Source organism: Pithys albifrons, chromosome 10 (assembly GCF_047495875.1).
Source record: "Pithys albifrons albifrons isolate INPA30051 chromosome 10, PitAlb_v1, whole genome shotgun sequence".
Classification (NCBI taxonomy): Eukaryota; Metazoa; Chordata; class Aves; order Passeriformes; family Thamnophilidae; genus Pithys; species Pithys albifrons.
The window spans coordinates 23,604,493-23,615,861 of record NC_092467.1 but is presented as its reverse complement, the minus strand read 5'-3'; the positions used below and the strand labels follow the sequence as shown (position 1 = coordinate 23,615,861).

At 56.7% G+C, this 11,369-nt stretch overlaps 2 protein-coding genes across 4 annotated transcripts; one reads left to right on the top strand and one right to left on the bottom strand.

The window, feature by feature from the left end:
• Positions 1-1,669: 1,669 nt before the first annotated feature.
• DYNLT4 (dynein light chain Tctex-type 4) lies at positions 1,670-2,718 on the top strand. Its single transcript, XM_071565410.1, has 2 exons — positions 1,670-1,725; positions 2,056-2,718. Exon 2 carries the CDS (start codon positions 2,065-2,067, stop codon positions 2,716-2,718), a length of 654 nt encoding a protein of 217 aa, XP_071421511.1. The 5' UTR covers positions 1,670-1,725; positions 2,056-2,064.
• Positions 2,719-3,492: 774 nt separating this feature from the next.
• PLK3 (polo like kinase 3) lies at positions 3,493-10,795 on the bottom strand. 3 transcript variants are annotated; one of them, XM_071565509.1, is made up of 15 exons: positions 10,562-10,795; positions 9,655-9,762; positions 9,455-9,571; positions 8,923-9,052; positions 8,745-8,832; positions 8,103-8,198; positions 7,211-7,406; positions 6,746-6,872; positions 6,249-6,358; positions 6,051-6,168; positions 5,866-5,949; positions 5,501-5,663; positions 5,237-5,366; positions 4,909-5,019; positions 3,493-4,524 (listed from the first exon to the last, which is right to left on the bottom strand). In XM_071565509.1, the coding sequence occupies exons 1-15, from the start codon at positions 10,718-10,720 to the stop codon at positions 4,330-4,332; spliced, it is 1,932 nt and encodes a 643-aa protein (XP_071421610.1). In that variant the 5' UTR covers positions 10,721-10,795; the 3' UTR covers positions 3,493-4,329. The 3 variants fall into 3 exon arrangements, with proteins under 3 accessions (XP_071421610.1, XP_071421612.1, XP_071421611.1); XM_071565511.1 differs by lacking the exon at positions 10,562-10,795 and adding an exon at positions 10,248-10,541; XM_071565510.1 differs by lacking the exon at positions 10,562-10,795 and adding an exon at positions 10,161-10,179.
• Between the last annotated feature and the right edge of the window lie 574 nt (positions 10,796-11,369).

The window sequence follows — 11,369 nt, the reverse complement described above, 5'->3', positions numbered from 1 at the left end:
TGCCGGGGGAGCAGTGGAGGGGAGCGAGGGGACAGCGAGACGGGAAGTCCACCCTTGCTGCCGAAGCGGCTCCGTGTCGCATTCACCCGATGGAGAAGCAGGGCCGGGTCTTGCTCCGGGTGGAATTCCCTGCCGTGTTTCAGGGTATGGCTCTAGCACCCCTGCCCTGGCACGGGGACCTGCCCCTCCCAGCCTGGGGGCTGCTCTACAGGAGCCTGTGGCTGGGGTAAATGGGGATGAAGGGAGGCAGGCAGCTGGGATTTTGGAAAAGGCAACACATGTGCAGATTAAATGCAGAGAGATCACCCTCACCTCCACCTACAGAGCCCCCATGGAAAGCTGCTGGCCATTGCAGGGACTCCAGCACTAGTGCTGGAGCAGACTGGAGCCAAGTGAGGGGATTTTTTGTTCTCTAAAACAACAAAAGCCTGCTCTCCTGTGATGCTGATGGCCAGAGCCCTGCAGCCCCTGCGTCTGCTTAGGACACAAAGTGATTGCAGGCAGGAAAATGCATCACCGGTCTCACAGAAAGGCTTGGGTTGGAATGGACTGTCTTGTTCAAAGACCCCTGCCATAGGCAGAAATGCCACCCACTAGATCAGGTTGCTTACCTAAGCTCAAACTGTGCCAGGGGATGCCCCATCCCCTTTCTCCCAAGTCTGGCTGGCCCCAAGCAGCCTAAGGAGAGGAATACAGGGGGGTTGCCCATGAAGGGATCCACCTTTGTCAGCAGGTGGTGTGAGGGAGAGGCAGGAGGGAGACCTGGAGCTGCCAGCAGTACCCTAAGGGAGCAGGGTCCAGCTGGCAGCGTGCTTAGTGGCACTAGTCAGCGCCAGGCTATAAATACCTCTGACAGGAGATAGAAATACAAAAGCCATCTCCTCTTTCCTCAAATAGCTTGGCAGTCGGGCCAGACAAAGGCACATTGATGGAGCAGCCGTGGTGTACCAGCTGGGCTGGGCTCTGTGGGTGGAGAGAAACCCTGCTCAGGGTTGGGAGCCCCCAGTGACCTGCCCTGCGACATTAGGACAGCAGGGTCCCTGGCATGTAGTAGGGCTGGGCTCCATCCCATCCCTGGAAGCATTCAAGGCCAGGTTGAATGAAGCCCTGAGCAACCTCATCTAGTGGATGGCATCCACTAGATGGGTTGGGGTGGGACCTAGGTGATCTTTAAGGTCCCTTCCAACACAACTTATTCTGTGATTCTATTATTCAGTACAGTGGGGGTAAACACCCAAAGGATGCAAACCTTTGGGTAAAATCAAGCTGTTGGAGGTCCCAGCCTCAGTACATCCCATAGCTGGAGTGCAAAGTGGTGTCAAGAGCTATTCTCCAGCCTCTGCTCTTGTCTTGCACATCCAACACCAGACAGCATTTTTCAGGATGGGCAAGGAGAACTGAGGTTGGAGGGCACATGCCTGAAGTAACTCTGACCCTGTGCTAGCACAGCTGAAAATGCAGAGAGGGCAGGAGCAAAGTGGGACAGGAGTGTACAAGGACCAGGAAACAAGGAGTTACAGAAGCTGTGCCCCAGAGCAGCCCTGGAGAGCTGGTGTCACATAGCAACACCTCACCTTCCAGGAGCACAAAAGGTTTGTTCCAGAAACACAACAGGTTTGGCCCTGCTCACAGCAACTTGCAAGACAAAGGTTGGTCCTGGGCAGAGACATCAGCCAGAGACAAGTCCCTTGGATTTACTCCGGCAGAGCAGGAGCAGAGCTAAGGGTAAGTGTGGGATCAGACACAGACAGGAAGGAGCCACTCACCTGTGCCAGGAGGAAAGACTGGGGAGGGGAGAACAAGGGGCTGCATGGACTGCATGGCTGTGCTGGATCAGCCCTAACCGGCCAAGTCTGCTGGGCATGGAGGTGTGGAGATGGGAAGGCAGCTGCCACAAACCTCACAGCCTCTCTGCATCTTGCCTCACAGGGACTCACATGCCAGGAGGCATGAGATTTGCAGAGGGCAGGGGAAAATAAAGCAGAGAGGCAGTGGGATAGAGAGCCTGCGGGACATCTGCTTCCCCTGACATTCAGAGTCTCATCTCCTTTCTAGACCACCCATATGGCTGAGCAGCCTTTCCCAGAGGTGACCCTGCCAGCCCAGGTGATGGCTGCATACAACACTGAAGCCCCTCCACTCCATGCTACACGCCGTGGCTCCCAACCCCTCACCCCAGCACGGGGCTGTGAGGAAGGCAAACCATCACTCCTGCTCTCCCGCCGCAACTCTCAACTCAGCCGCCGCAGCTCATTTGGGGTGGTCCCAGGGAGCAGGCGCCCCTCCATTGGCCCTTGGATGTTCCACAGACGTGTTAGCTTCTCTGGGCTCCCCCTTTTCCAACCCATCCTAAAGACCCGCCTCAGAAACACTTACAGGATGCAGCCAGATGAAGGCTGCAAGTTCAATGCGGGGCAGGTACAGCAGGTGCTGGAGGGGGTCCTGGACAGTGCCCTGGGGACCACTGTCTACAGCCCCCAGGGCAGTGCTCCACTAGCCCAGAGCCTGGTTGAGCTGCTGCAGAACCAGGCCAAGGAGGTGGTGCCACCCCGCTACAAGCTGGTCTGCCATGTGGTGCTGGGCCAGCAGGGCCAGCAGAGCCTGTTGGTGGCCAGTCGGGCACTATGGGACCCTGACACTGACAGCTTTGCCTCTGCCACATTCTCCAACGCCTCCCTCTTTGCTGTGGCCACAGTGCATGGAGTCTACTTTGAGTAGCACATGCCTCTTCATCCATCCAGTCTTGGAGAGCTATAGGGAAAGAACAGATGAAATAAAGAAGTATTGTCAATCTGTGTCTCATACCTGGAGTCTTTGGCCACAATGTGTGCAGGGAGCAAGACAGGATGCTCACTCCAGCCTCAGCTCACACCCACACTAGCTCCCACTACCCTGGTTTGCAAAAAGACCCAAGCGGCACCAAACACAACCCCAAAGGCTGGATTCCCCCCCAACGGGCAACTGCCCAAGGCTGTTGGAGCAGCCCAGGTTCCCACAGCACAAGCTGCTCCCAGACAGATTGATTACACAGATCACCTTCAAAGCAAGCTCACAGGGCTCTTTCCTGGCTTCATGCCCAGCTCATATCCCATCAGACAAGATGTTATACTGCAAGGACCCAGCCAGCCTCTCCACTACTTAAGTCATAGCTTCTGCCTTCTGCACCTCAGCAGAAGCAGGAGGGCAGCTAGATTCAGTTCAAGTGCAGACAGAATTGGGAATGAGTCTGGCAGCAGTGAGAAGCTGAAGCAGCTTCGGGGCTCCACTGGCAACAGCAAGAACTAACTCTGCCCTTCCTGCCAGCCCCATGAAAGCAGCAGAGGTATCACACAGACTTCTTGCACCCATCCTCCCTGTGCCTCCCTGACCTTGTCTCCCAACAACAGTCAGTGGCCAGAAGGGTCATCCTTGACAGGCAAAAGCAGCCCTGAACAAGGATGATGCTGAAGCCCTTTGTGATTCCAGATTCAAACAAAGCAGACACAGTTTGCCCTTAAACAAATTTGTTTTTATTGAGGTGAATCAGGGAGAGGGGAGCTGCACACCGACAGACCAACAGTAAAATAAATAATCCCATATAAATAAGATACATAAATAGTCCCACATGGCAGAGACTGCCTTGAAATAAGAAACTACCCTGGGTCCCAACAAGATGAGGGCTTCTCCAGGCAAGTCCTCAGATCCCATCCCTCCGCTTTATCAACCTCAAGTTGTACCAAACAATTCACAATTTGAAAACAGACAGGGCACAGGTGGGTCCAGCACAACCCCTTAGTGTAACAGTTGTGGAGTGGCACACAGAAACTCACAGAACCCCTGGCAGGGCAAGCAGCACACCCTTCCCCCCTGTCCACCCCAGGAATGGGTTTTTCCTAGCCCACAGCACCCAAGGCTTGAGGTCAAGGCTGTGCCAGTTCTCTGCAGGCCATGTAGAGGGTCTGTGCAACTGGTGCATCACTCTGGGCAGGGAAGAGCGCGGCTGCCTGAGCTCCCACCACAGGCAGCTGTCAGCCCCAAACAAGACACAGCCAGCCAGCCCCAGACCCAGCTGCAGGGCACTCACCCACCACCACCTCTCTTACACCACCTCACTCCACTTCACCAAGATCTGCCCAACTAGAGCAGGAGCGAGCAGTGGAGACAGTGATTGCCCAGAGCCAGGAAACAGCAAGGATATCCAGACCTGCTGCTGTAATCACATCCACATCTTAGTCCAGAATCCAGCTGAGCACCGCGATACAGTGCCCAGGTGGGAAGCCAGCACCAAGACATACCTCCCATTCCATGGGAGGGCAGTGGGAGACCTTTATGGTCCCCTTAGGTTCCATGCTAGGCCTCAGCCCATTCTTGGAGGAGCTTGAGGATGTATCTGAGGCGGTGGTGGAGCTCAGGAGAGCAGCCCAGCTCCTGGATGCTGCACAGCTTGTAAGTGTAGGAGTTGCGCTCACGGTTGATGTAGGTGACAAGGCAGGAGTGGTCAGGCTTGCTAATGATCACCTTGGTGTGGTCATTATAGAAATTCACCTAGAAGACAGGTTGGGCTTGGTTTAACCCATGCTTCCTGTAGCAAGTCGGAAGCCAAGATAGAACCACACTTCCTGCCGGAACCCATTTCTCTTCCCCAACCTGCCCAGGAGCATCCCTGTTTCATGCCCCATGGCAGGAATGCACTAGCCCCAGCACTGGGGCAGAGAGAAGCATCCAGCTGAAACATCATGTTCCACCACGGGCTGGGAAAGCTGCAACCAGCAGCTCCAGGCACTGGAGCAGCATCTTGCACCCACAGCTATTTTCACAGCTGGATTTTACATTTGGGCTGTGGTAGACAAGATCCAACATAGGACAGGAGACACCATTTGGTTTCTTCCTCAGAGGCATCTGAGGATCCCCACTGTATTCCACACATACCTGGAGGGTGCCACTACTGAAGAGCATGAGCAAGGCTTGGTCAGTCTTCACCCACTGCAGGAGGAGCAGGGCTGGCTGCCCGAGGTCATCTATGGTGGGCAAGTCACCTCCCTTGGAGAGAAGGGTCTGCATAAGCCATTGGTCCCATACACAGGAGCACTGCTACCAGCACACACACCAAACCTGGACACCCTCTCAAGTGGGGCCCCTACTCCCAGGACAACTCTGAGTGTCCACCTGGCCACAGCCTGCCAGCAGGGAGTCCAACCAGCCCAAGCAGTGTGGTCAAGCCATGACCCAACATTCACATCTGGGCCCCAGCACCCACCTTCATAAGATGCTGCTCCATGTAGGATGCAAAGTAGCGCAAGACACTCATCTGTCCCTGCAGCTGCTCAGGAACAGTGGCCACAGAGAACACCAGGTGTTTGCTGTTGGTTGGGTTGTAATGTACAGTCCTGAAGAGAGCACACTGTGAGCTTCAAGAATATCCCAGCCCCAAACCCACCTCAACACAGCCTCCCTTGGGCTCTGCTCCCTCCCATCCATGGGCCTTCCCCAGAGAGACACTAGCACTATTCCCACTGCTCACCTGTGGTTGGGGGAAAGCGTCATGTGCGTGCCATTATTGAAGAGGACCCCAATGCTGCGGTTGGAGAGCTGGTAGCCAAAGCCATACTTGTTGGAATAATCCACCCACTTGCTCACCCAGACAAAGTGCTCGTGGCGGGCCAGGGAAGCTGGGTTTTTCTCCGCTGGTGGAGAGAAGAGGAGGTGAGCAGAGCAGGCAGCCAGTCCCTCCCTACTTCCCCTCCCCAGAGGGGAGTAGACCCTTGCAGCAGGCTCTGGCATCACTTAAGGTGCTATTTGTACCCCAAATAGCAGCCATGCCTTCATCCCAGCACCAAAGGCATGCACAGAACCCTATCCCATCCCAGAGCAATCCAACCAGTTTACCTGGGGGCATGGAGGAGAGGCAGGTCCTCAGGAGCTGGACAGCTGACTCAATGATGGCAGAGGCAGTGATGCAGTCTTCAAAGGCTGCAGAGAGATGACATGATGAGCCAACTGGCCATGCTATCAGCCCAAGCAGGACAGGAAGCCCAGGGCAGTCTGGGGTGGCCGGCACAGGTGTTGCTTACCCTCACAGCTGCTGGCCATTGTTCCCCGGATGGAGGGGGACACAGACTTGTGAGATGTCTCCTCCACCACTGTCTCCACAGGGCTGGAGCTGGCACTGCGGCAAGATACAGGAGTGGCCTGCAAAGAGACCAGGTTTTATCACCATCCTGGCCTGCTCCCGCAAAGAGGGGCATGCAAGGCCTCCAAGATGTTCTCACCTCATTCCCTTCCACAGTTTTATAGCTCATCTGCCGACAGATCGAGGTCTTCATCAGGCCAGTGACCAGCTTGGAGATGTCATCTCTGTCCTCCAAAGAGCCCTTCTTGGCTGAGAAAAGAACAAGCAATGAGCACACTACTGAGCATGGGATGGGGACATCCATGCAACCCCTCACAGAGTTCAGCTCTCCCTTATCTGCTCCCATGCTCCTAGTGGCAAGGATGGTCTCAAACAGCTGCCTCCCACTTTCACTTCCCAGTTCTCATGTTACATAGGGCTTTCAGGAGGAACTGCCCCATGGGTTGTGGCCCAGCATTCGCTCTCCAGGCACACACCCATGCCAGGCCACCAGCACAAGAAGGACAAGCCCAGATTGTGCTGCCCCAGGCAGGGGGTGAACAGAGATCCATCAGGAGGTCTCTGCAGGTGACAAGACACACTTCTCCCTGGGAGGAAGGGTCACCCAGAGCCTCCTTGGCAAGTGCATGGACTCACCTTTGGGTTTCTTCTTTCCAAAGAGTGTTTTGGTGACTTTAGCAAACAGAGTCTTTGCAGGGTTGGGGGGACTCAGCTCTGGAGCCATCACACAGCTGCTGGGAGGGAGTTTCTCAGGTGTGTAGCCCTGCAGAGAAGTCAAGGAAGAGGTTTGGTTTCCACAGGCCACATGCTCCAGGCAGAGCAGCTGCCCTGGGCTGACCACAGTAATTCACATCCCTCCTGACAGCCAGCTTGTGTTTCCGTCAAGCCTCAGAAGCATGACTGGCATCAGCACAGGAAACAACCCCTTGCTATAGCAACAAGGCAGCAGGAACACACCAGATCCCTCAGTTCCCCTGGCTGGCATTTGGGCAGGACAGCGGCTGCATCCTTTGAAGGACTGACTTGGGTTCCAAGGACAGAACCCTGCACAGCCCAAAAAGCCTCATCCCAGTTGGAGAAGGATCCTAGACACACACTCACCTTGAAGAACTCATGATCCAAAATTTCCTCAAGGGTGAAACGGTCCTGGGGGTTGCGTCTGAGGATGCCAGCAATGAGATGCTTGGCAGGCAGGGAGAGGAAGACGGGGAAGGTGTATTCCACCTGCTTGATACACCTGTAGGTCTCCTTGAGGTCAGAGGTCTCAAAAGGAGGGTTCCCACACAGCAGGGTGTACCTGGGAGGGGACATGCATGCCACTGTCACATCCCCACCAGGCTTGTGACTCACCAGCACTTAAAGCAAGGAAGTTATTGGCATTTGGTTGGCCACACCTGGCTGAGAGCACCACTTCCAGGCTGGACAGCCATGCTCACATCCGGCCACACTTCCTCCTAGCAACTGTTTAGAGCAACAGGCAAGGAGTCCTGAGGAAGGGCAGAAGGCTGGCAAGCAAAGGCCACCCTCTGCGCCACTGTTGCTCCCACCCCCATGTGGCTGCTGGGGTGGAAAACAGCACAGGAAGCTTGCACACAGCAGTCAGGCAAGGGGCTGGATGTGCTGAAGCAGCACAGCAATCACTCTCTGAGCAAACAGAGCAGCAGCCACAAAGATTTTCCGTTGTTTATCAGGTTCACAGTGCGGTCAAGCTTGCTTTGAACTGGCGCTGAGTGTGGCTTAAGTGCGCCTGCCCCATGCAGGTCCTGCTTGCGCAGTCCCCACGTAGCATCCCAGGATGGCTGGCAGCACCTGCTCCAAAGCAGGGCTGAGCAGGATCCAGCCACTCGCTCCCCTCCCCCTACCTTGCAGCAACCATTGTGGAGCTATGAGGCAAAGCACAAGAGAACTTCCTCATCGGGCTGCCCACAGCCGGACTAGTCCCCACCCAAGGCAGGGTGCCCAGACCCCTCCCCACACAGCAGCACAGACTTACATGACACAGCCCAGAGACCACACGTCTGACTCTGGCCCATGGCCCTGCCTCAGCAGCACTTCTGGAGCCAAATAGTTGGGGGTCCCACATATTGTCCTGTGGGGCAGAGTACCAGATCAGCAGTGCTCTGCACCCCCTCTCAGACAGCCTTCCCCCACAATAAGTCCTAGGATTCAGCTTACAGCCTCTCCTCCCCAATCCATCTTGCTCTTTGTGGCCCAAAGCCTGCCTCCATCTGCAAGGAGTCCCATACAGACTCACTCCCCTCCAGCTCCCAGGAGTCAGTAGCAGCTGCTCCTGGGAAGCCGTTGGGAAGAGGCTGTCCCAGAGCTCAGGAGGAACAGAGCCTTTGTGTCCCAGCCTGTGCAGGCGGCACAGCAGCCAGGCAGGCACAATAGTAATAGTCAACACATTGTTCTCCCTGACGGCTGCAAGCTCGCTCCTGAAGGAGCCACAAAGCACCCAGCCCCCTTTGCCTTGCCTGCAGCTGGAGCAGGAATAGCTCCCTCACCCCAGAAAGGGGCCTTAAGGCTTCCTCTCCCCAGGCCAAGAGGGACTACTCAACCCTCCACTGTCCTGGGAAGCCACAGGAGAAAGAGCGAAGCCTCAGAGGATGCTGGAATAGGAAAATATTAAACTTACTTTTTCCTCTGGTCAGAGACTTCCTGGCAAGCAGCCAGCCCAAAGTCCCCCACTTTCAGCTCCATGTTTTCATTGATGAAAAAGTTGCCTGCAAGTCAAGGGCAATGCATCACCACAAGCCCCTCAGGGACAGCTTGCTACCCATCATACAGTTCTGTGCCCCAACGACAGAACTCACCAAGCTTGAGGTCTCTGTGCAAGATGCCCTTGAGGTGAAGATATTTCAAGCCTGAGATGATCTGTTTGAGGTAATAGCGCACTTCGGGCTCCAGTAGAGTATGGCGAGCCTTCCAGATATGGGCCAGGGACTGCAGAGGGAAAGAACACAGCTTGCGATTGCAGGCAGCCCTGCTGACTGGGCATGGGGCAGACAGGATCAAAGTCAGTTCTTCCAGAAGTTGCACATTCACAAATAATCCTTCTTTCACAGCCATGACCTCAGCAGACTCCCCACACAAGGCAGCTCAGCAAAGCCAGGGGAACCACTGGATTTATGGTGGCCCGAACATCAGCAGACAGTCCAAGCAGGACAGGTAGCTGATGGAGTGTCCAATACCATGCAAAACCACATGGCTTATGGTGAGCTCAGAGGGTGTGACAGAGTAGACAGCTCAGGAGCAGGGGAGTGCTAACAAAACACCTCAGGTTAGGTCTGCTCAAACCACCTATGGCTGTTTAACGTTTGATGAGGAGGGTGCACCAGCACTGACCTTCCTACTACAGTGCTCCAGGAAGATATAGATGCTCTCTGAGTCCTCAAAGTAGTGGGAGAACTTGACAATGTGCTTATGGTGCAAGTCCCGGTGCAGCTCAATCTCATTGGTGATCTGAAAGAGAGCAGCAGTGCCAGGTGAGCACAGGTTCCTGCTGCCCCACCAGCCCAGCACCCCAACAGCCCCATGGCACCCACCTTCTCCCGCTGGTGGGGTTTAGCCACACGGCTGTGAGGAATAACCTTCACAGCATAGGTTTTGTTGCTGGAGAGGTCTGTCATTTCATAGCATCGTGCAAACCCACCCTGCAAGGGAAGAGGTGGTTATGGATGGGTGACAGAAAGCTTTACCCTTGCCTGCTTACAAGCCACCTCCTCCTCCCCCATTCCCTGGCAGGCATCACACAGCTCCCTCCTGCTTGTCGCCCACTAAGATCTGAACTATGATGCTCTTAACCGGGCATTTGCTTCACCCAGTTCTTGTAAAATCTCCAGGGCATTTTTCCTTCCATTATGGCCAGACTTTGCTTCTTTCCGCATGACAGATGAACCTGGAAAGTCCTGCGCAGGGCAGGAAGACCACGGACCGAAGGCCACCGAAAGGCAGCCCCATGGAGACAGGTTTTTCCTGCCGTGATGTCACCCTCCAATCTGCACACTCAGCCGCCAAGCCTGCCCGGGCTGGGCTGGGAACCGGCACCCACCTCCTACACACGCCGCTGGCAGCCAGAGAAAAAGTTGCGTGCGACGGAACGGCGCGGGCTGGCACCCCTGGGAACCGGGACACCCACCTGCCTACGCACACCCCGCGGGGCGCCCCGAAACCGATGCGGCTCCGATAGGCGGGGAGGCACGAAGCCAGGCCGGGTGATTCACTGCTTCCAGCGCTGCTGCGGGCCCGCCGGCAGAGGCGGGAAGGGTGGGTGTGGCGGGCGGCAGCCGAGGGGCTGCATCCAGCCCCGGGCCACCCGGGGTGAGGGTCGAGCAGGCGCGCCGCCCCAGCCCCTCCCCGCGCCCGCAGCGGACGACAAATCCCGGCATCGCTCAACCCGGTGCGCCCAGAGCCCTCCGCGGCGGCTCACCCTCCTTCCCCCATGCCCGGTACCTTTCCCAGCAGCCGGCCCTTGCAGTAGGAACGGCCGGAGATCGGGTCGGTGATGATGCGAGTGGTCTCGGCCGCGCGGGGCGGCGGCGCCGTGGCGGGCGCGGGCCGTGCAGGAAGGCAGGCGGCGGAGAAGGGGGGAAAGAGGCCGGGGGACTCCATGGCGGGCGCGGGAGGACGAGGAGATTTCCCGAGGGCTCCTCCGGGGCCCGCGCACGTGGCCCGGCCACCGCGCGCCGCCGCTGCCGGCCCGGGAATCCCGCTGGCTTTATCAATGAGCGAGATGACGTCACCATCCGGGCCCCGCCCCGGACGGCACCGCCCCGCCCTTAAAGGGGCGGCAGTACCGGGAAATGGAGGCGGGGCCGTAGGCAGGTACTGGTGGCTCTTGGCTGTCCGTGGTGCGGGGGAATGGGGCCCAGCCAGGGTCCTGCTGCATCCTTCACACAGTGAACCCCCCCCCAGCACAGAGGCCCCCTAATAGATGCATCCTCCCTCCTACATACAGAGACACACATAGACAAACAATCCCTGCCTTGACTCAGGATTCCCCTACAGTCACACCGAGACCCCATCGGCACACATAGCCTCCTCCTCAGCTCCTTCCCCTGTCTCCCAGAACACACAGAGCCCCCTCCCCCTGCACATCTATAAATAAACACAGACACCACTCACTCACAGGATGTTTCCTCTCACAGGGGTGAGCAGCTTGTGTCACACGGCGCCTGGGGGACTGGAGACCACATATCTACTCCCCGAGGCAAGGCCATGGCCAGGGTGGGATTTCAAAGCCCATATGTTCACTGTGGGC

What these genes read in the sequence shown, in the direction of transcription:
- DYNLT4 (XM_071565410.1), top strand. Translation starts at nt 2,065, where the DNA reads ATGGCTGAGCAGCCTTTCCCAGAGGTGACCCTGCCAGCCCAGGTGATG.
- PLK3 (XM_071565509.1), bottom strand. Translation starts at nt 10,720, where the DNA reads ATGGAGTCCCCCGGCCTCTTTCCCCCCTTCTCCGCCGCCTGCCTTCCT. An exon ending in AACCCCACCAGCGGGAGAAG is followed by an intron (nt 9,572 to 9,654) that starts GTGGGTGCCATG and finishes GCTCTCTTTCAG; the next exon opens with ATCACCAATGAGATTGAGCT. An exon ending in AATGGCCAGCAGCTGTGAGG is followed by an intron (nt 5,950 to 6,050) that starts GTAAGCAACACC and finishes ATCTCTCTGCAG; the next exon opens with CCTTTGAAGACTGCATCACT.